This window comes from Carcharodon carcharias, chromosome 7, assembly GCF_017639515.1.
Source record: "Carcharodon carcharias isolate sCarCar2 chromosome 7, sCarCar2.pri, whole genome shotgun sequence".
Classification (NCBI taxonomy): Eukaryota; Metazoa; Chordata; class Chondrichthyes; order Lamniformes; family Lamnidae; genus Carcharodon; species Carcharodon carcharias.
The window spans coordinates 129,580,224-129,605,126 of record NC_054473.1 but is presented as its reverse complement, the minus strand read 5'-3'; the positions used below and the strand labels follow the sequence as shown (position 1 = coordinate 129,605,126).

At 42.5% G+C, this 24,903-nt stretch overlaps 1 protein-coding gene across 1 annotated transcript in view; it reads left to right on the top strand.

Moving 5' to 3' along the window:
* Positions 1-24,903, top strand: part of tsnaxip1 (translin-associated factor X interacting protein 1) — a 99,627-nt gene that overhangs the window by 37,240 nt on the left and 37,484 nt on the right. Inside the window, exons 7-9 of the mRNA XM_041192002.1 lie at positions 5,779-5,917; positions 7,088-7,257; positions 21,188-21,320. Of these exons, the coding sequence (XP_041047936.1) occupies positions 5,779-5,917; positions 7,088-7,257; positions 21,188-21,320 (442 nt within the window). The remainder of the gene's footprint in view (positions 1-5,778; positions 5,918-7,087; positions 7,258-21,187; positions 21,321-24,903) is intronic.

Genomic DNA, 24,903 nt, shown 5'->3' with positions numbered 1-24,903 from the left:
TGCAGAGAATAGAGTTTGATGGTGAATCAGAGAGACATGATGTACCAATTAAACTGTGCATTTATCAAAGTACAATAAAGCCTACACTTTATCTGCAATAGGAAGGGATAGGACTTAAATTTAATTAGTGACCTGGCTGTCTGAAGTTTTTTCCAGCTAACAAAGTACTTTTTGTAATATAGCGACATGATGTTGGGTAAAATGACAGCCAGTTTGCATATAGCAATGCCCACTGACACAACTGAGATGTGTGACCAAGTAACTCTTTTCTTTAATGCGACCTTGGTTGAGGAATGGATTTTGGCCAGGACACCAGGAAAACTATTCTTTCTTGAATATTGCCACGGAATCTTTTATGTCCACTTGAGAGGGCAGAAGGTCTGAAATATACATGCTTCCCGTATATGATGCCCAAAACAATGATATTTTACACACCTTTGTGTTCTCACTTGTCTACATAGATAAATATTTCTTACTTAGGATTATACCACTCAGAGCCAAACCTTTGTCATTGATCCTGTGATTTCACTCTCTTCCCATAATTTTCAATCTCCTCTGGTTCTACTTTACTTTCTTCACGCTAATCTCAAATAGCTTTGGAATATTTTACTATTTTAAAGGCACTATATATATATGAGTTGTTGATTTGTTGCATATGAGGAGAGCACTAACTTTGTTTTTTTTAAAATTCATTCATGGAATGTGGACTTCACTGGCTAGGCCAGCATTTATTGCCCTATCCCTAATTGCCCTTGAGAAGGTGGTGGTGAGTTGCCTTCTTGAACCGCTGCAGTCCATGTGGTGTAGGTACACCCAGGGTGCTGGTAGGGAGGGAGTTCCAGGATTTTGACGTAAAAAGATGAGTTTATAATTTGGATCCAGTTAGTATTTCTACAATTCAGCCCATATATTCAATATTCATTAATATGACTTACCAAACCATAGCTGAGGTTTAGGTCGCGGAATATTTTGGAGTAAAGTAGATGGAACTAAACTCTGCATCTAATAATGCTGTGGTTTGGACTAGTTAATATTGACACCAAATCAAAAGTGTTCCAATTTCCATCACCAACATCTTTCACCTAGATAAAGGGGAACATCACACAGAAATAAATTTCCTTAAAAAAACAAGTACAGAAATTACAGAATCTTCACAGAGCAGAAGGAGGCCATTCAGCCCATCAAGTCTGCACTGGCTCTTTGAAAGAGCATTCTACCTAGTCCCACTCCCCACCCTTATCCCTGTAACTTTGCGCATTCTTTCTTTTCAGATAGCCATCCAATTCCTTTTTGAATACCTCGATCGAACCTGCCTCCATCACCCTCTCAGAAAATTTGTTCCAGACTCCAACCACCCTCTTGGTGAAAAAGAATTTCCTCACATCACTTTTCCTCCTTTTGCCAATTATTTTGAATCTATGCCCTTTAGTTCTTGATGCTTCCTTGAGTCAGAACAGTTTCTCACTATTTACACTGCCCGTACCCCTCAGGATCTTGAATACTTCCATCAAGTCTCCTCTCAGCCTTCCTTTCTCCAAGGAAAACAGCACCAACCTCTCCAAAGGCAGGAGGCAGAGAGTGTGGATAGGGGGGTCCTTCTCAGGATGGTGGCCAGTAACTAGTGGAGTTCTGCAAGGGTCAGTGTTGGGACCACAACTTTTCACTTTATACATTAATGATCTAGATGAAGGAACTGAAGGAATTCTGCTTAAGTTTGCAGATGACACAAAGATAGGTGGAGGGACAGGTAGTATTGAGGAGGCGGGGAGGCTGCAGGAGGATCTGGACAGGTTAGGAGAATGGGCAAAGAAGTGGCAGATGGAATACAACGTGGGGAAGTGTGAGGTCATGCACTTTGGTAGGAAGAATAGAGGCATAGACTATTTTCTAAATGGGGAGAGAATTCAGAAATCTGGAGTGCAAGGGACTTGGGAGTCCTAGTCCAGAATTCTCTTAAGGTTAACTTGCAGGTGGAGTTGGTAGTTAGGAAGGCAAATACAATGTTGGCATTTATTTTGAGAGGACTAGAATATAAAAGCAGGGTTGTGCTGCTGAGGCTTTATAAGACTCTGGTCAGACCACATTTAGAATATTGTGAGCAACTTTGGGCCCTGTATTTCAGGAAGGATGTTCTGGCCCTGGAGAGGGTCCAGAGGAGGTTCACGAGAATGATCCCAGGAATGAAAGGCTTAACATATGAAGAACGTTTGAGGACTCCGGGTCTATACTCGATGGAGTTTAGAAGGATGAGGGGGGATCTGATTGAAACTTACAGAATACTGAAAGGCCTGGATAGAGTGGACATGGGGAAGATGTTTGCATTAGTAGGAGAGACTAGGACCCGAGGGCACAGCCTCAGAGTAAAGGGAAGACCTTTTAGAACAGAGATGAGGAGAAACTTCTTTAGCCAGAGAATGGTGAATCTATGGAATTCATTGCCACAGAAGGCTGTGGAGGCCAGGTCATTGAGTGTATTTAAGACCAAGATAGATAGGTTCTTGATTGGTAAGGGGATCAAAGGTTACGGGGAGAAGGTGGAAGAATGGAGTTGAGAAACTTATCAGCCATGATTGAATGGCAGAGCAGACTCGATGGGCCGAATGGCCTAATTTCTGCTCCTATGTCTTATGGTCTTATGGTCCATTCTATTCTCACAGCTACAGTTCTTCATCACAGGAATCTTTCATATGAATCTCCTCTGTAGCCGCTTCAATGCCTTCGCATCCTTCCTCAAGTATGGCACCCAGCACTGGGCATCCAGATGAGGCCTAACTAGGATCTTAAACAAGTTCAATATGACCTCTTTACTCTTGTACTCAATGCTCCTATTAATAAATCCTAAGATACAATGTGCTTTATTAACTGCTGCCTCAACATGCCCTGCCATCCTCAATGGCTTATGTACATATACACCAAAGTCCCTCTGTTCCTGCACCTCCTTTAGAGTTTTTCCCTTTATTGTATCTCCACATTCTTCCTGCCAAAATGAATCACCTCTCACTTATCTGCCTTGCACTTCATCTGTTACTTATCTGCCCAATCCACCAACATGCCTGTGCCCTTTTGAAGTTCAAGACTATCCTCATCACAGTTGACAATGTTTCCAATCATCGTATCATCTGCAAATTTTGAAATCATGCCTTGAACGCCACAGCTTAGGTTATTAACATATATCAGGAACAGCAAGGAGCAAGAATCCCAGCATTGACCCATAGACTTGTAGATGTATACAGCACAGAAAGAGGCCATTTGGACCATCATGTCCACACCGGTCAACAAAGATCTGTCTACACAATCACATTTTCCAGTGCTTGGCCCATAACTCTGGAGACTATGACAATGCAAGTGAATATCTAAATACTTCTTAAATGTTATGAGAGTTTCTGACTCAACCACCCTTTCAGGCAGTGAGTTCCAGACTCCCACCACCCACTGGGTGAAAAAAATTTCTCCTCAGTTCCCCTCTTAGCCTTCTACCTCTTATCTTAAATCTATGCCAAGATAAAAGCAAAAAACTGCGGATGCTGGAAATCCAAAACAAAAATAAAAATATCTGGAAAAACTCAGCAGGTCTGACGGCATCTGTGGAGAGGAACACAGTTAACGTTTCGAGTCCATATGACTCTTCAACAGAACTAAGGAAAAATAGAAAAGAGGTGAAATATAAGCTGGTTTAAGGGGTGGGTGGGACAGGTAGAGCTGGATAGAGGGCCAGTGATAGGTGGCGATAGCCAAAAGATGTCACAGACAAAAGGACAAAGAGGTGTTGTAGATGGTGATATTATCTAAGATATGTGCTAATAGGTGACATTAAGGTTAGAAAGCAGGATGAGCAAGGTACAGATAGCCCTAGTGGGAGTGGGGTGGGGGGAAGAGATAGAAATAGGCTAAAAGGTAGAGATAAAACAATGGATGGAAATACATTTAAAAATAATGGAAATAGGTGGGAAAAGAAAAATGTATATAAATTATTGGAAAAACAGGGATCGGAAAGGGGGTGGGGATGGAAGAGAGAGTTCATGATCTAAAATTGTTGAACTCAATATTCAGTCCAGAAGGCTGTAAAGTGCCTAGTCGGAAGATGAGGTGCTGTTCCTCCAGTTTGCGTTGAGCTTCATTGGAACAATGCAGCAGGCCAAGGACGGACATGTGGGCATGATAACAGGATGGAGTGTTGAAATGGCAAGCGACAGGGAGGTCTGGGTCATGCTTGCGGACAGACCGAAGGTTACCCAGTCTTCGACTTAAATATATGCCCCCTGGTTATTGACCCCTCTATTACTGGAAAAAGTACCTTCCTCTCCACCCTATCTATTTCCCTCATAATCTTATACACCTCTATCAGGCCCCCTCTCAATCTTTCCTCATAGCTCAGACCCTCCAGCCCAGGCAGCACCCTGGTAAATCCCCTCTGCACCCTCTCCTGTGCAATCACAGACTTCCTATAATGTGATGACCAGAACTGCACACGGTACTCCAGTTGTGGCCTAACCAGCGTTTTATACAGTTCCAGCATAGCCTCCCTGCACTTGTATTCTATGCCTCAATTAATAAAGGCAAGAATCCCATATGCCTTCTTAACCACCTTATCCACCAGCCGTGCTACCTTCGGGGATCTGTGGATAAGCACACCAAGATCCTGGGGGACTCCACTAAATTACCTTCATCCAATTTAAAACATCCATTAACCACTACTTTTTGTTTCCTGTCACTCAGCCAATTTCTTATCCAAGTGCCTACTCTCCCTTTTATTCCGTGAGCTAGAATTTTACTCTGAAATCTGTTGTGTGGCACTCTATCAAATGCCTTTTGAAAATCCATATTCACCACTTCAACAGTGTTGCCCTTATCAAACTTCTCTGTTACCTCCTCAAAAAACTCCAAGTTAGTTAAACATGATTTTCCCTTAATGAATCCATGTTGGCTTCCCTTAATTATCCTGCACTTGTCTAAGTGACTTTTGATTTTGTCCCGAACTATAGTCAAACTGACTGGTCTGTAGTTGTCATCTTTATCCTTGCGTCTGTTTTTGAACAAGGCTGTAACAGTCACAATTCTCCAGTCCTCTGGCACCAGCCCTGTGTCTAAGGAAGACTGGAAGATTATCACTAGTGCCTCTGCAATTTCCACTCTCACTTCCATTAGTCCCCTTGGATGTATCTCATCCAGTCCTGGAAGGTTTTTTGATCACTTTCTGAGTGTGTGATGTTTTCTGCAGGATTTAAGCTATTGAATTCACTTGTGGGTGCTTCTGCCCATAGTGCCTGTGGGAGCTCTGCATCATTGTTACAGTGGTGCAATTTTATTTATACCTCAACTTTCCTGGTAATGCAACTTTTTAAACCTAGTGTAATACTTTTTTGTTCACTCTGTTTGTTTCTCCAGCCCTCATTCTGTATCCATCTGTTGAAGACTTTAGTGCTTTTAGGCAGCTAAGGATATGGATAATTCTTCTGAGTTCCCCAACAGTCTTTACTGATTCCTTCTTTGATCATAAGGGGCTTCTCTACTAATAATCGTTTCAACGCATGGTTATTAATTTTTATGTTGTCCAGCATACACATAATTCTACATACAAGTGATTCCTGCTTTTACATTGTACAGAAAAGAAAATTATCCATTAAATCTATTTTTGAGTACAGTGGTTAGTTTAGGCTTGCAGTAAATAATGATCATCAGCATTTATATTCAACTCTGCAAGGACCCAGTGGCTACTAAATGAATTGGACTCTCTTTTCCATAGCACTGATTTTGTGTTTATTTTGATCGCTTTGCCAGGTCAGTAAACTTAAGGAAGAACTGGCAGCTGAATATGAACGATATCGAGAACAACATGATGCACGTAAACTTCTGATTTCAGATATGAATAATCTCCGATCTCAACAAGAATGGTCAAAAGATTCTCATAAACAAGAAGGTGAAAGATGATATTCAGGATTTTAAGCTTCAGTTGTCTAATGACGAACTAGTAACTATCCTCCTTGTGTATGAAATAGGGTCATTTTGGGGTCAAGGTGGTTTCAAGGTAACAAGTGATGGAAGTTTGGAATCAAGTCAACTCTTTGTGACAGTTTTGGTAGTCTGATACTCCAAGACATTGATGATTTTTGGTTAGTCAACCTGGCTTGTTATTGGAACTTGGAGGGGTAGATCTATCACTGGGATATCTCTTACTCAGCTCCATATTAGCCTGTAGGCTTGATCCTTACTGGGTATTGTGGTTCCAGTTGGACAAGGAACAAAAAAAGTGAAATTTCTGGTGTGTAAACTACACGGTTTTAGCTGGTTAAATAAATGCACCACTATCCATTGAAGGCCTGAAAGCTTGGCTCTGCTGATTTGGAACCTGGGCAGTAAATGTATCCAAATAGGGACAGAAGTGAGGGTGTACTGTGATGGGCAAAAAATCCCATATTGGCGAGTGTAGATTTTATGGTTGCTTGAATGGGATACTTGAACAATATGATGGGTGTCTAACTGAACTAACATGATACCTTTGATTGTGAAGAATGATTACTAAAATACGTTAATTTTACAGGTTATTGATTAACTCACTATTATAATGTGTTTCTTGCTTTGTGTTACATATTCACCTTGCTGACCCACTGCAAACTTTAAAAAAAAAATAATTTCATGTAGATGTTTTATCCACAGTACAATTTAAGAAGAATAGATGCCATGTAGTGTCAAATTTCAATGCTCATCTCAACTTATTCTTTAGTATAGAATTGGTTTGACCCAACTAAAAATGATAAAAGCCTGGGAATTATTGTTGGCAATATTAGCAAAAACCCACTTATTGGATATTTTAATGTATGATTAATCTGTTTAACATAAACTGGTTAACATCTCAGTTAAAATAGTGGGCAGAAAAAATTGTCATGCATATGTGGTTAGTGTTGTCTGCAAATACTGACCAATGGTTTCACTTTACTACCTGACTAATTTTGTTTGAAGAAGTACTTGTAAAATCTTGAGTGTGTATATTCCTGTTTTGATTTTGATAGGTATGAAATATATCAACTTTGTGCATGCTCCAGTAAGACCATCTCCTTTAAGCAGATTATATTTATTTTCTTTTTGAAAGCTGAAGCAGTTGAGGACACAGTAAAGCTGAAACTGGCACTGAAGGTGGCTCGTGAGGACCTCAAAGCATTGCAAGTGGAGCTAAATGCAATGAAGGCAGAGTATGGGGATGTGATTCCCAGAAGGGATTTTGAGGCATTGGATAAAAACTATAATGAGCTAACTGAAAAGGTATGTTTTTGCTTATGTTTGCCATATTTAAAATGTAATCTGCAAACAGTCGCTATGGTGCTGTCTTATCCTGTATTTGATTATGTGTCATAAAATCTCTGCACCATATGACACTGTACTTCCAAAATATCAGATCCTGGTTTGGTTGTTAATTTCCAAGTTGTGTTTTTTTTTTGCTTGGGGTTTATGTTCACTTGGAACTGGACCAAGTTATGAGGACCTACAAAATGGTTTTGAAAACCAAATTAGGGCATTTTTGGTTTTAGTAGGATGTCATTAAATTTTCTTAAGTAATTTCAATTCAAACTTTTTCAAGGGTTGAATTTTATGCTTTCCCACTGGCGGGTTTGAAATTGGGGGAGCTCATAAAATCCGGTGCATGGCCTTCCCACTGCACTCCAACCCATCCCCTACCTGTATGAAATTTTACAGTGTTGGGGGGTGATGGAGCCATAAGGTGGCTTGCCCATGCTTGGGCTTACTGAGACCCTTAAATGGCCAATTAAGGGGCTCCTCCCATTGCTGTCACTGTTTACCTCACAGGTTAGGCCCATGCTATGTGGGAAGCCCAGCAGCTTTAGCTGCGCAGGCTGGTGTTGGGCAAGGCAGGTGGAACCTCTTTTGCGGGTCCCCTGTGCCCATCAGAGCCCCCCTCCACCACCAGCCAGCCTGCCTGACCCCAGAATAATCTACCCCCCACCACTTACCTTGGTGTCCATCTTCAGCGCTGATCTCCACTGGGGACTTCCTGTAGTCCAATTGGCTGGCAGATCTCTGCGGTAGGACATCATGTCCATGAGGGATGGAAATCCCGCTTCCAGTCTAATAATGGTCAATTGACCGTTAAATGACAGCAGGACAACTTTGCTTTCCCTAGATGGGCTCCCCTCTGGCTTCTTAGGTGGGGCCCTGGGGACCATGGTGCCCTGTAAAATCCAGCCCTAAACAAATGAAAGCTATTTTCCAGAAAAGAACGGAAAAAAACTTGTTTTCTCTGTTATTAACAATTTTCCAACAAAAGCACATTTTAGTTTTTTTGAAATAGAAAAACAGAAATACACAGCAAGTAAGATGACATCTGAAAGAGAAAAATGTACAAATATTTTAGGCAAAATGTTTCTGAACAATTAAGATTATGCCTAGTGAAAATGGTAATCACAGTCAATGATCAGAACAAAAGCAATAATAGAAGTAACATCAACTGCAACATGAAATCTCTGTAACAAAGGAATGGAGTCAGAACGGAGGTCTGTGCTTTACCGGAACAAAAAATGTTACACGTATTGTATAAAAAGGCAACCATAATTGGGACTGCGTGAGTTTACTTTGTTCTGGAAGAAGTATGTGTAATTGGAAGGAAAGCCCTCTGGAGAACCATGGGGCAGAGCTTTATGGGCACCCAACAGCAAGTTTTAAATGGGCAGCGGGGCTGTGAGATTCTCTGTGTGGCCTTCCTGCCACCTTCCCACCCATTTTTGATCCGTCCTCAATCTTATGGGGGTGGGCGAGACATTGGGCCTCGAGATTTTGAGGTCGATGTGCCTCAAGGGAATTCTTCCTTGACTACTGCTAGATGGAACCAGGCTACTTGAGGTTCTAAAATAAAAACAAAAATACCTGGAAAAACTCAGCAGGTCTGGCATCATCTGCGGAGAGGAGCACAGTTAATCTTTAGAGTCCATATGACTGTTCAACAAAACTAAGGAAAAATAGAAAAGAGGTGAAATATAAGCTGGTTTAAGGGGTGGGGGGGTGGGCCAGAAACAGCTGGATAGAGGGCCAGTGATAGGTGGAGTTAACCAAAAAGATGTCACAGACAAAAGGACAAAGAGGTGTTGAAGGTGGTGATATTATCTAAAGGAATGTGCTAATTAAGGGTAGAAAGCAGGACGAGCAAGGTACAGATAGCCCTAGTGGGGGTGGGGTGGGGTGAAGGAATCGAAAAAGGCTAAAGGGTAGAGATAAAACAATGGATGGAAATACATTTAAAAATAATGGAAATAGGTGGGAAAAGAAAAATCTATATAAATTATTGGAAAAAACAAAAAGGAGGGGAAAAATTGGAAAGTGGGTGGGGATGGAGGAGAGAGTTCATGATCTAAAATTGTTGAACTCAATATTCAGTCCAGAAGGCTGTAAAGTGCCTAGTCAGAAGATGAGGTGCTGTTCCTCCAGTTTGCGTTGAGCTTCACTGGAACAATGCAACAAGCCAAGGATGGACATGTGGGCATAAGAGCAGGGTGGAGTGTTGATATGGCAAATGACAGGGAGGTCTGGGTAATGCCTGCGGACAGACTGAAGGTGTTCTGCAAAGCGGTCACCCAGTCTGCGTTTGGTCTCTCCAATGTAGAGGAAACCGCATTGGGAGCAACGAATGCAGTAGACTAAGTTGAAGGAAGTGCAAGTGAAATGTTGCTTCACTTGAAAGAAGAGTTTGGGCCCTTGGATGGTGAGGAGAGGGGAAGTAAAGGGGCAGGTGTTGCACCTCCTGCAGTTGCATGGGAAGGTGCCGTGGGAGGGGGTTGAGGTGTAGGGGGTGATGGAAGAGTGGACCAGGGTGTCCTGGAGGGAACGATCCCTGCGGAATGTCGCCGGGGGGGTGTGAAGGGAAGATATGTTTGGTGGTGGCATCATGCTGGAGTTGGCGGAAATGGCGGAGGATGATCCTTTGAATGCGGAGGCTGGTGGGGTGATAAGTGAGGGAAAGGGGGACCCTATCATATTTCTGGGAGGGAGAAGAAGGTGTGAGGGTGGATGCGCGGGAGATGGGCCGGACACGGTTGAGGCCCTGTCAACCACTGTGGGTGGAAAACCTCTGTTAAGGAAGAAGGAGGACGTGTCAGAGGAACTGTTTTGGAAAGTGGCATCATCAAAACAGATGCGACAGAAGTGAAGTAAGTGAGAGAATGGGATGGAGTCCTTACAGGAAGCAGGGTGTGAGGAGCTGTAGTTGAAGTAACTGTGGGAGTCGGTAGGCTTGTAATGGATATTGGTGGAAAGTCTATCATCAGAAATTGAAACAGAGAGGTCAAGGAAGGGAAGGGAAGTGTCAGAGATGGATGTGAAAATGATGGAGGGGTGGAAATTGGAAGCAAAATTAATAAATTTTTCCAGTTCCAGACAAGAGCATGAAGTAGCACCGAAGTAATCATTGATGTACTGGAGAAAAAGTTGTGGAAGGGGGCCGGAGTAGGACTGGAACAAGGAATGTTCCACATACCCCATAAAGAGATAGGCATAGCTGGGGCCCATGCAGGTGCCCATAGCCACACCTTTTATTTGGAGGAAGTGAGAGTAGTTTAAGGAGAAACTGTTCAGTGTGAGAACAAGTTCAGCCAGACGGAGGAGAGTAGTGGTGGATGGGGATTTTTCGGTCCTCTGTTCGAGGAAAAAGCAGAGAGCCTTCAGCCCATCCCGGTGGGGGATGAAGGTGTAGAAGGATTGGACGTCCATGGTGAAGAGGAGGCGGTTGGGGCCAGGGAACTCGAAATTGTTGATATGATGTAGGGTGTCAGAGGAATCATGGATGTAGGTGGGAAGGGACTGGACAAGGGGAGAGAGAATGGAGTCAAGATAGCAAGAAATGGGTTCCGTGGGGCAGGAACAGGCTGACACAATCGGTGTGCCGGGACAGTCCTGTTTGTGGATTTTGAGTAGGAGGTAGAAGCGGGCCGTCCTAGGTTGGGAGACTATCAGTTTGGAAACTGTGGAAGGAAGATCTCCAGAGGAGATGAGGTCAGTAACGGTCCTGGAAACAATGGCTTGATGTTCAGTGGTGGGGTTATGGTCCAGGGAGAGGTAGGAGGAAGTGTCTGCGAGTTGATGCTCAGCCTCTGCGAGGTAGATGTCAGTGCGCCAGACAACAACAGCACCACCCTTGTCAGCGGGTTTGATGACAATGTCAGGGTTAGACCTGAGAGAATAGAGTGCAGCAAGTTCAGAGAGAGACAGGTTAGAGTGGGTGAGAGGAGCAGAGAAATTGAGATGACTAATGTCACGCAGGCATTTCTCAATGAAAAGGTCAAAAGAAGGTAAGAATCCAGAGGGAGGGGTCCAGGTGGAGGGAGAATATTGGAGGTGGGTAAAAGGATCCGTTGAACGGGGAGAGGACTCCTGCCCAAAGAAGTGAGCACGGAGACGAAGGCAGCGGAAGAAGAGTTCAGCATCATGCCAAGCCCGAAATGCATTGAGATGAGGGTGTAAGGGTATGAAACTAAGTCCTTTGCTGAGTACTGAACTTTCAGCGTCGGAGAAGGGAAGGTCAGGGGGTATGGTGAATATACGGCCGGGGCTGGGATTGGAAGACGGGATGGGGACAGAGGGACAGGCAGGGGTGGAGGGTCCTGGATGGGTGTTGGTGTCGATGAGTTGTTGGAGCTTGCGTTCCTTTGCATCTGAAAGAAAGAGACAAAGTTTCTTAAACAAAAACAGAAACAGAAATACCTGGAAAAACTCAGCAGGTCTGGCAGCATCGGCAGAGAAGAGCACAGCTGACGTTTCGAGTCCTCATGACCCTTCATGCACGCGCAGTTTTGAAAAAGGGTGCAACGGTGCTGCTGGAGGGAGAGGTCGAGTGTGTTCATATAGCGGCGCATGGCACTGAGTGTGGATCTCAGAATGCGACAAGAACAGCAGTCCAAGGACCGTTTTATGTCCCGGAGATACCTGTCATCCTGGGTGGATTCGAAACATGTGGGATGGAAATTCAGTTGAAATCCACATGGGGTATGTCGGAGACGGAGACAGTCACTGAGGAAGAAAATATAGCTGTGAAAGCGGGTTTTAGTAAACACCTTGTCAAACACCAGGAGAGAAATGGAAAGCAATGAAGGTGAACAAGGCAAAAGAGAGAGACGAAAATCCTGACAGAGAGAAGAGCAAAACTTCTTCAAGGTAGGCATTCCTTGAAGAGAAGTAGCAGTCAATTAAACACTAAGATAAAAGCAAAAAACTGCGGATGCTGGAAATCTAAAACAAAAACAAAAATACCTGGAAAAACTCAGCAAGTTGCCTACCTTGAAGAGGTTTTGCCTTTCTCTCCGTCAGGATTTTCATATCTCTCTTTTGCCTTGTTCACCTTCATTGCTTTCCATTTCTCTCCTGGTGTTTGACAAGGTGTTTACTAAAACCCGCTTTCACAGCCATATTTCCTTCCTCAGTGACTGTCTCCGTCTCCAACTTACCTGATGTGGATTTCAAATGAAGTTCCATCCCTCATGTTTCGAACCCATCCAGGATTACAGGTATCTCCAGGATATACAGCGCTCCTCGGACTGCTGTTCTCATTGCATTCTGAGATCCACACTCAGTGCCATGCGCTGCCATATGAACACACTCGACCTCTCCCTCCAGCAGCACCGCTGCACCCTTTTTCAAAGCTGCGCGTGCCCCCAGTTTCATTCTATTCTTCGTCTCATCTGACGCCTCAACAAGAAACGTTGTCTCTTTCTTTCAGGTGCAAAGGAATGCAAGCTCCAACAACTCATCGACACCAACACCCATCCAGGACCCTCCACCGCTGCCGTCCCTCTGTCCCCATCCCATTTTCCAATCCCAGCCCCAGCCATGTATTTACCATACCCCCTGACCTTCCCCTCTCCGACACTGAACGTTCAGTGCTTAGCAAAGGACTTAGTTTCATACCCTTACGCCCTCATCTCAATGAATTTTGGGCTTGGCATGATGCTGAACACTTCTTCTGCTGCTTTCGTCTCCATGCTCACTTCTTTGGGCAGGAGTCCTCTCCCCGTTGAATGGATCCTTTTACCCACCTCCAATATTCTCCCTCCACCTGGACACCTCCCTCTGGATTCTTAACTTCTCTTGATCTTTTCATTGAGAATTGTCAGCGTGACATTAGTCGTCTCAATTTCTCTGCTCCTCTCACCCACTCTAACCTGTCACTCTCTGAACTTGCTACACTCCGTTCTTTCAGGTCCAACCCTGACATTGTCATCAAACCTGCTGACAAGGGTGGTGCTGTTGTTGTCTGGTGCACTGACAGCTACCTTGCAGAGGCTGAGCGTCTCGCAGACACTTCCTCCTACCTCTCCCTGGACCATGACCCCATCACTGAACATCAAGCCATTGTTTCCAGAACTGTCACTGACCTCATCTCCTCTGGAGATCTCCCTTCCACAGCTTCTGACCTGATAGTCTCCCAACCTAGGACGGCCCGCTTCTAACTCCTCCCCAAAATCCACAAACAGGACTGTCCCGGCAGACCGATTGTGTCAGCCTGTTCCTGCCCCACGGAACTCATTTCTTGCTATCTTGACTCCATTCTCTCTCCCCTTGTCCAGTCCCTTCCCACCTACATCCGTGATTCCTCTGACACCCTACATCATGTCAACAATTTCCAGTTCCCTGGTCCGAACCGCCTCCTCTTCACCATGGACGTCCAATCCCTCTACACCTCCATCCCCCAACGGGATGGTCTGAAGGCTCTCTGCTTCTTCCTCGAACAGAGGACCGAACAATCCCCATCCACCACTACTCTCCTCCGTCTGGCTGAACTTGTTCTCACACTGAACAGTTTCTCCTTAAACTCCTCTCACTTCCTCCAAATAAAAGGTGTGGCTATGGGTACCCGCATGGGCCCCAGCCGTGTCTGTCTCTTTATGGGGTATGTGGAACATTCCTTGTTCCAGTCCTACTCCGGCCCCTTCCACAACTTTTTCTCCGGTACATCGATGATTACTTCGGTGCTACTTCATGCTCTTGTCTGGAACTGGAAAAATTTATTAATTTTGCTTCCAATTTCCACCCCTCCATCATTTTCACATGGTCCATCTCTGACACTTCCCTTCCCTTCCTTGACCTCTCTGTCTCAATTTCTGGTGATAGACTGTCCACCAATATCCATTACTAGCCTACCAATTCCCACAGTTACCTCGACTACAGCTCCTCACACCCTGTTTCCTGTAAGGACTCCATCCCATTCTCTCAGTTCTTTCGCCTCCGTCGCATCTGTTCTGATGATGCCACTTTCAAAAACAGTTCCTCTGACATGTCCTCCTTCTTCCTTAACAGAGGTTTTCCACCCATGGTGGTTGACAGGGCCCTTAACCGTGTCCAGCCCATCTCCCGCGCATCCGTCCTCACACCTCCTTCTTCTCCATCCCAGAAACATGATAGGGTCCCCCTTGCCCTCACTTATCACCCCACCAGCCTCCGCATTCAAAGGATCATTCTCCGCCATTTCTGCCAACTCCAGCATGATGCCACCACCAAACATATCTTCCCTTCACACCCCCCCTGCAACATTCTGCAGGGATCGTTCCCTCTGGGACACCCTGGTCCACTACTCCATCACCCCCTACACCTCAACCCCCTCCCACGGCACCTTCCCATGCAACCGCAGAAGGTGCAACACCTGCCCCTTTACTTCCCCTCTGCTCACCATCTAAGGGCCCAAACTCTTCTTTCAAGTGAAGCAGTATTTTACTTGCACTTCCTTCAACTTAGTCTACTGCATTCGTTGCTCCCAATGCGGTTTCCTCTACATTGGAGAGATCAAATGCAGACTGGGTGACCGCTTTGCAGAACGCCTTGGGTCTGTCCGCAAGCATTACCCAGACCTCCCTGTAGCTTGCCATTTCAGCACTCCACCCTGCTCTCTTGTCCACATATCCGTCCTTGGCTTGCTTCATTGTTCCAGTGAAGCTCAGCACAAACTGGAGGAACAGCACCTCATCTTCTGACTAGGCACTTTACAGCCTTCTGGACTGAATATTGAGTTCAACAATTTTAGATCATGAACTCTCTCCTCCAACCCCATCCCCTTTCCGATTTTCCCCCTCCTTTTTTTCCAATAATTTTTATAGATTTTTCTTTTCCCATCTATTTCCATTATTTTTAAATGTATTTCCATCCATTGTTTTATCTCTACCTTTTAGCCTCTATCGATTCCTTCACCCCACCCCACCCCCACTAGGGCTATCTGTACCTTGCTCGTCCTGCTTTCTACCCTTAATTAGCACATTCCTTTAGATAATATCACCACCTTCAACATCTCTTTGTCCTTTTGTCTGTGACATCTTTTGGTTATCTCCACCTATCACTAGCCATCTATCCAGCTCTTCTTGTCCCACACCCTCCTTAAACCAGTTTATATTTCACCTCTTTTCTATTTTTCCTTAGTTCTCTAGAAGAGTCATACGGAATCAAAACATTAACTGTGCTCCTCTCCACAGATGCTGCCAGACCTGCTGAGTTTTTCCAGGTATTTTTGTTTTTGTTTTAGATTTCTAGCATCCGCAGCTTTTTGCTTTTAAATTGAGGTTCTAGATGTTTTGTCTCGAAGGGAGAAGTGTTCCCTTACTCGTACAAACAAGCAAGTAAACAAATTAATATTCGAGAGATACTGGGGCAGATCAGTCATTGATGGTGGCTGATGATGCAATTTGTGTTCTGGATAGTTTGAAGGAAGAAGTATAAATAGGGGCTATTAATGGGATTTATGAACCAGTTCCATTGTGTAAGGTCAATTTATGAAGTGACTTAGTAAACGGAATTGTTATAGTGGGAATTGTTCCTAGGTTACCTGTGGAAGGGATAGGTTATAGGGTAATGATTTGGCTCGTGGAGACAGTAACATGGCAATGACTGGATTGCAGCAAGCACTTGATCATGTTGATCTTACCAAATTTCTAAAAATAACTTTGGCCAAACATGAGAAGCTTATTGCCGATAATGAGCAACTGAAGGAAAAACTGATTAGTGTAGAGAACCAGTTTCAGCACACAAGTGATGAGTTTGTGAATGAAAAACAAGAACTGGTGAGAACACTTGAGTGTCAGTCACAGGAAAAAGAAGTATTGGTGAACAGTTGACTGATTGTAGAATTGAAACCCAAGACTGATGAACTTTCAGAACTTTGTTGTGAAAAGAGCAATGAGATTCTTGAACTTTGATGCAATCTGGAGAATATGAAAGATGAGATGTGTGGAATGGAAGGGCAAATCCAGACTTTAAAAGTAGATAAGGAAAATTCAAAAAAACAGATTGACGATCTAACAAGTGAATTGAAGAAGTCTAAAGAGCAGCCAGTAACCATGGAAGAAAGGTTCTGAAATGAACTGAATGCCCATGTGAAGTTATTAACCTTGTATAAGGGTTCCACAAATGACTCTGAAACAAAGACAACTGAAATCACCAGAATTATTATTGAGCTGAATGAAATGATTAACAAGCTTGGAAAAGAAGAGAGTAAACAGACACTTGGCTGATATTGTGAAAGAAGTGGAAATGAAGACTCCATTTTTGTAATGTCAATGAGAAGAATATAAACGCGTGTAGATGGCTGTAGCACTTCTCTTGGATAAACTTGAAAATTACTTGAGTAAAGAGAGGAAAAGTACCCTGGTGCAAGTTTATTCATCTGGTTTTGATCGATACAATGAAAAGGGAAAATCTATTACGGAAAAAATAAGTAAGGAAGATAATTTTGAAGTTGGTTGCCAGTCAGACTTACACAGTGTCTGTTGAAAATGTAAAGGACCCATTGAATGCATGTTTCCATCAATGGAGAACATAGCATGAATATTATGCATCCATATCTGAAGAGGGGAAGACTACCAGAGTATTGGATTGCAGTCACACCAGTAAGGTGAAAACCCTGGTACAAAATAGAAATACCCAGCTGGTCAAGATATTGTGAAAGAAAACTTACCTTTGGTTGGCCATGAAAAGATTATGGTCAAAAACCATATAATTGCTGGCGTTCTACTCGGAGTTCAAAGAAAGGGTGTAAGGAAACAGGCAGATTCTAAGTTATGATAATTCTATGATGTAACAAATATGATTAGCAGAATTTATACACATATTGGCTTTTATTTTGGTTAAACCTTTGTAATTGTATAATACAATATGTGTAATTGAGGAACAAGGTGAAAAGTTTATCTGTATTGTATGTGATAAGCTATTTGTTAGAAGTTTATGATAAGTTTTTGTAAATAAGATTTAAAGGCATTATAAAGAAACCTCCAGAGTAGTGAAGCTTTATTTCTTCCAAGGGAAACTCAAATAGTTACCTTCTTTAGTTTGTTGGTCAGGAACTCCAGTTTGATGAACCTCAGGCCTCCTGTGCATATGCCAGCTGGGAAATGGCTGCACATGTGCAGTGCTACCATTTTTCTGCTCATTAGGCCAGGGCACTGATCCTGTGCGCCTGCACAGAAGAAAAGAAATAGGACAGTGTGAAAAGGCAGGCCAGATAACCTGATATGGAGTGCCATCATCTTGTAGGTGTCCCAGGGAGCAGGGCATGGGAGGGGGACAGGGAGAAGGTCCCAAACCAGGGAGGGGGACAGTGAAAAGACCCAAAAGGTAGTCCCAGGTAAGGGATGAGGTAGGGACAGGAAGAGGTCCCATTAAGTAGAGTTAAGGAAAGGAACAGAGTAATAAGGTTCAAATTCAAGAGAGTGCTGCAGGGAGCAGACTTTAAGTGCACATGGGCCTGAGAGGAGCCCTGAAGATCTTAGAAGGCAGCCAAAGGTTGGTGCCTCCATGCTGCGGGTTTTTGGAGCAAAGGAACCCCTTAGGAGCAGCGGTGCTCTGCTTAGCAGGGCCAAAGATCTGAAATTGTGTTTGGTAGATGAGGCTTGAGATCCAGGGAAAAGAATCTCAGAAGGTGAGATTGAAACCCCGCAAAGTGGGTCATTGTTGAAGATGTCTGAGTGGGAGTGACCTTTGGAGTGAATTTGAAAGTGAGATCTTCAACGTGGAGATTGGAAACTCTCGTAAGAAAGATGAAGTTGTGGAAACACAAAATGTGGTTTAATTTCAGGTCTTGTAATTGTGGTGTTTGTGCCTAATTTACCTATTAAAGGTATTGATTTTATATAAGGAAATGACCTGGCTGGGCATAGGGAATTGCCATTTCCAGTGGTTCCAGAAAAGCCTGGTGAAGTTGTTCAAATTGAAAAGAGAAATCAAGTGATGTAGAAAAATCCATGGCTTTCTATAATGCTGTGGAAATTATGGTTTCATCTAAAAATATGTCCAAAGAGTCAAAAGCTCAAACTGCTAATATTACAACAAAGAGTTAATGGAAACTGGAAACAAATGAAAGCTGTCTGAATTAAAAATGCAGGCAGAACCTGAACAAGAGGTGACAAAGCAGATAGCAATAGCACTCAAAACTATGATGAAACAAAGAAACAAGTACTTTGAAAGAGAATGGCATTGCCACAACCAATACTGATATCGCAGAGCTGGAGGGAAGAATGCATGTTGTTGAACATAAATTAAAACTCAGTGTGATGAAAAACTATACTTACCTTGCTGAGTTCGGAGGCCAGGAACTCCAAGTCCTAACAGCCTTCAGACTTCCCGCACAGGCCAGGAACACATGCACACTTCTGCATCTTTATGTTCTCATGCGCATAGAGAGAAAAGAAGATGAGCACGAGAAACCTGAATCAGGTGACCAGGTGAGCAACCCAATAGTCAAGAAGCATCTCAGAGAGAGGGACAAGGAAGGGGAACAGTGAGAGGTCCCAAAAGGAAGTCCCAAGTAAGGCACAAAGATGGAGACAGAAACAGGTCCCAGTTAAGCCCAGTTAGAGAGGAGCAGAGAAACAGGTTCCAAGTTAGAGAAAGGACTGATAGGAGTAGATTTTAAGTAAAGAGAGCGCAGGGGAAGCCCTGGTAATTGAAGAGGGCCGTTTGGAGCAGTACTGTTCTGGTTGGCTTGGCCCAACAGCTGAAGTTGTGCTTGTAAGTTGATGTTTGAGTGTACTTGGGAATCTCAGAAGGCGAGATTGAAACCCTGTGAGGTGGGCTATCGTTGAAGCTATCAGAGTTGGAGTGATTTTTGGAGAGAATTCCAAGGAGAGATCTTCAAAGTTGAAGATTGGAAACCCTCATGAGAGAGATGGAGTTTCTGTGAGATTGGTTGATTCACAGTGTGACGAACATCTGGGTCGGTTGTTGAGAAATCCATGGAATCTGTTTTGGTCGCATCTGTCATTATTATGTAGCGTGGTGTGTCGGACCACAGTTTTCCTGTTAATTCACATGTACCTCATATTTGCCCTGAATGTTAGAGTATAAGATAGATATTGTAAATTGTTTTATCTTTCTCAGATTGTATAGTAAAGTTTATTTTTGTTTGTTCAAAACCTGTGGAATCTTGTGGCTTTATTCTATTAACAATTGTCTTGAATCTCAAACTTTATCTATTATTGGTCCCCACCCATCTCACCAACAACTTGGGGCTCTGGCCAAAGCTCACAACAGTCAGAATAATAACTAGAAACAAACTAGACAAAGTATGAGCTGAATGGGGAGATGAGAAGCAAAAATAATTTTAAAGAATTTGTGAACTGATTAGGAAGGAGTATCAAGATTTTTTTGTCTGATCATCAGCATAACTTTAACAAAGTTCTAAAGCAACTAAAGAATATTTTACGTGACAGAGGAACAAACTGCTTGCACAACAGGGTATAGTGTTAGACCTGCCTTTCCTGGAGAAGAACACAAGAGGACTAAATCTTGAAAACAAACTGAAAGATAAAAGTGATCCCGAATTTAAACAGGATGAGGACAATTTGAATGACTGGCTGCTTGATACTTTCTTCACAGACTTGGACATTAAAAAACCTGCAGACATGGAAGAGAATGACGGTCAGGAGCTAAAACCTGAACACTGGTTCAAAGACTTTGTTAAAAGTTCAACACTGATGACAATGTTATTCATGACAAAATTAACCAGATCAAACCAAGTATACAATTTTCTAATCAAGGACATGGAAAACCTGTGAAGACTACGCAAAATAAAAAAGGAAATCTTCTGAAACGAGTGAAAGAGGGTGAAGCCACCAGTAGTAAAGTGAACTCATGTTTTCAAGAGAGTTGGAACTCTAAGAACTCATGCAAACTGGACTTTTAATCATAATTGTCACATGAGATTGAGTGTGATGCTTCATGCCTTCTAATATGGCCAAGACAGAATGGTTAAAGGTGATATGTGACAAGGGAAGAAAAAATATTACCAGTACTGTATGTTACAAACAGTGATTAAAGGGTTACAATGTTATATTTTGATAGTGCTTTAGTGTTATATAATTTTTAGGGGGGAGATGTTATGACCGCTGGACTTTATAAGATGATTATGTTTTAAACTTACCTTTAATTTGAGGTAAAATGGGATAGTTTGGAGAGGGAGTTGGGCCCATCTATGGGATCTATCCAGGAACAAACCTATATGCTGTAAATTCTGTGTAATTCTACCCCTTTCTTTCCTATACACAGTGGGCAGAGGCTTAATGATAATGTTTCACATATTCCACTCCTCAAATCCAGTGGAGCGAATAGTAAATAACAACCCCGCATTACAACTGTGGAAGAACATTTTCGTCAGATGTTTTGTTGATAGAGAACACACTATTTGGTAGAAAACCATCTAATGCAGAACCAAGTGAGGGGAAAACCCAAACATATTGAAAACTGCAACAGAGCATTCATTAGACAAAGGGTGAACGTATAGTTGCCTGGAGTCTATTGTACAGCATGAGAGAATGAATGAAGCAGTATAGACTGCCTAGCTCAAAGTGAAATTCTTATTTACAGTGCTAACAAAAAAAATTGCATGGCGTCAGGTGGCCCTGTTGGAGATGATAAAAACTGAGAAAATACAATGAACTGGCTAGCTGTATTCTTTGATGCATGGAATGGTCATTAGCAATTACATTTCTAAATCAAAAGCTCCGGGTATATTTTTAAAAGAGCCTTATTGGCAGCAACCATTCAAATGCCTTAAGTATATTGTGATAGTCCACTATGCACTGGATGAATTCTCAGCTCCTTGAATTCTGTAATTCCTCAAAAAGAGACTTTTTTCTGTTTTCTGAGTTCATCAGCACAAAAAAATGATGAAATGTTAGTCTTATCAGCTCTTTATATGCAAATGTATTTATTCTTTTAGAATGAAAGTCTCCAGAAGCAGTATTTTCAGATGAAACAGGAGTACACCACTCTGTTCGAAGTTAACAAGCATATTACTCTTCAACGAGACAAGCTGAGCGCAGAAGTTGAAGTATTCAAAACTAAGATGGCAGGTAAATAGTAAACAAACCATCTCATCCCATCAGATTGGACTGGATTCAGACTTAGGTTTCATGGGTGAAAGAACATTGTTTTAACATGTTGTTGCCACCACTTTTCTAAAAATCCATCAAAGAAATTTAGGTGGGGCAAAATTCCAAACAGAATTGTGATCGAGTGCAATTCATGCCCACTCGAGGTGAACCAGCTCATGTCATTATAAATTCCTTAATTAAAATGTTCGGGGTAAACCTCAGCTACCGAGAAATCTCTGGTTCAAAGATTCAGCAGGTTTTAAAAGCCTACCACGGAGTAAAAGACAGGCATTCGCAAAAAGAGATTTGTAGTGAAGCAGAGTTTCGTTATACTGCATACATACCTTCCATTCAGGCAGCACCTAGGAGAAGCTAAAGCCTAGCCTTAAAATTTTACATGCCATGCACCTGCACCAATGGGGAATGACAGTGGTAAGAATCACAATGCACACGCACAAACGCACACACACACGGAGTTTGCATTTAAATTATAATTGTTAGACTCAAGTTGCTGTACATGCAAGTATTTTTGAATGCAAGATTTGGAAATTGTTTTCATCAGCTAGCATGAATAGGCACTGTGGTGATATAATGCACAGAGAAGCTCTGTAAATTATGGGAGGAGAAGATGTCGGCAGAACTGCTCCTATGTGGTAGTCAAAAGATGATTTTCCATTTCAGACTGATACAAAATGTGTCTTGCAATTAGCAATGGATTTGTTGTAAAGATTGTTTGGTGCCTCACTAAGAGGTCTGGAGGCTTGTATGGTTGAACATAAACTAATAATAACTAAAAACAAACCAGACAAAGTATGAGCTGAATGGGGAGATGAGAAGCAAAAATAATTTTAAAGAATTTATGAACTGATTAGGAAGGAGTATCAAGATTTTTTTGTCTGATCATCAGCATAACTTTAACAAAGTTCTAAAGCAACTAAAGAATATTTTACGTGACAGAGGAACAAACTGCTTGCACAACAGGATGTAGTGTTAGACCTGCCTTTCCTGGAGAAGAACACAAGAGGACTAAATCTTGAAAACAAACTGAAAGATAAAAGTGATCCCGAATTTAAACAGGATGAGGACAATTTGAATGACTGGCTGCTTGATACTTTCTTCACAGACTTGGACATTAAAAAACCTGCAGACATGGAAGAGAATGACGATCAGGAGCTAAAACCTGAACACACTGGTTCAAAGACTTTGTTAAAAGGTGCACACTGAAGACAATGTTATTCATGACAAAATTAACCAGATCAAACCAAGTATACAATTTTCTAACCAAGGACATGGAAAACCTGTGAATAAACTGTTTGTTGTTAACTCATAATTATGTACATATCCAAGGTACTGTCATGCATGGTTCTGCCTCCATGCTGGCTCTTTCCAGACTCTTCTACATCAGTCTATTATCATGTGACTCTTTACATCATACCATGGGTGGTACTGTTTTCCAGTCCCACATTAATTCTGAAGAAGAGTCATACAGACTCAAAATGCAACTCCATTTCTCTCTCCACAGCTGCTGACAGATCTGCTGCATATTTCCAGCATTTTCTGTAGGTATTCCATATTAACCCTTGCTCTACTGAACACCCTTATACTACAATGGCATCCTGCTATCCCTTAAAGGCACACTACAACAACCCCCTTTCTTTGTTAGAAAAAACTTTCCCTCTTCGATCAGGTCTGGCAATGGACCTTCACATACCCTGGTGGAGTCCTTCAACCTCAATTTCTGCAATGGAGCTTTTTATTTGGGCAATCTCTAACTGTGTCTTTGATTTAGGTGACTTCTCTCAGGCCAGGCTTCACTTTCTTTAACTTATCATGCTTTGAGAATCTGGGTCCCATCTCCAGCTTCTCTGGGATTCCAGGGTCATCCTTCACTACCACCATGTTGTAAAGGTTAAAAACAAAAAAACTGCGGATGCTGGAAATCCAAAACAAAAACAGAATTACCTGGAAAAACTCAGCAGGTCTGGCAGCATCGGCGGAGAAGAAAAGAGTTGACGTTTCGAGTCCTCATGACCCTTCGACTGCCAGACCTGCTGAGTTTTTCCAGGTAATTCTGTTTTTGTTTTATGTTGTAAAGGTTGTTTGGTACCTCACTAAGAGGTTTGGAGGCTTGTATGGTTGAACATAAAACATTTATTGTTAATCCTTAACTATCTACATATCTAAGGTACTGCCATGCATGGTGCCATCTCCATGCTGGCTCTTTCCAGAGTCTTCTACACCAGTCTATTATTCTGTGTCTACATCATATCATTGTTGGTACTGTTCTCTAGTCCCATATTAACCCTTGCACTGCAGAACACCCTTATACTACAGTGGTGTGCTGCTATTCCCTAGACGCATATCACAACAGGATTCTTGTCTGCATGCTCTTTGGGTCATTGCTACTGCTCCTCTTGCTAATCCCATTGTCTCCAAGGTGGCCTTCATTCTCTGTAGCCTTTGCAAAGGGACAGAAATGGACATAATTGGTGGTGTTCATTTCATGATCCAGAAAACTCTAGTTATCATCCGCCATAACTATGGAGAACAACTCTGGTCTCCCAGAAACCATCCAAAGACCTGCCTTTCTGGGTCAAAGGGTACTGACTGGGTAGATTGCCTTAAAATGAAGACAGAATGTCAAGTCCAGGGTTCATTTGCATTGTGCAGTTCTGCTGGTCACAGGTAAGCAGTATGCTGAGAAAGTGGAATTCTTCATTTGGTATTCAGTCTTATCTTTTGACATAGGTGGTGTCATTGTGTAGGAAAGCACAGATGGTTATGCAGGTCAATTATACTACTTCTGCCACACTTTAAAATTGGGGTGCCCTGTTATGAACCCACCAATTGTCCAAGAAGAAGAAGGTGAAATTATTTGCCCTAGCAAAGGATTCATGTGCAATTTAGTTTATTTGTTTGTGCAGTAGTTTGGCTAATGTTGCTAATGGTCATTATTGTAACATAAAATTAGTCTTGGCATGGAAGTTACAGGCAATTATGACCTTAATAGCCACAGCCAGAGCAAGTACTTGAGGTTGAAGCAGGATATAGGTCCATTTGAATCATATGACATTATTCTACAAAAGTTTTCTATGTAAAATCACTATAGCTTGGCCAAATGCAGGAATGAGTACCCTTGTCTAATCACTTTGAGAGGACTCATATATGTTATGTACAAATGCACTGATCCCACCTTACTGGATGTATCACTATGTTTCCACCTTCCCTTCCCCAACCTACTGGGAGAGCCATAAAACACAGAGATCTGCAACCAAGCCAGAAAACTGCCATCAAGAATTTATGCTTGTTCCATCTGTATAATCTTATCATTGGAATAGTATGTTGTAAAGAAATGTTTCATGCCACTTGGCTGGGATTTGTTACAATTGTACAGTGTAAGCTTGGGTCGGTGATATAAATCTTGGCTCTGAGTCAGACTTTCAAGCCCTGAATATCTTGGGCCAGGTTTTACTGAAAAAAATAACACCATCTGATCCATGTTCGGCATTCTTATTGTGCAAATAGGCTTGCAACTTATGATGAAGAAGCGATATCAGGTCAA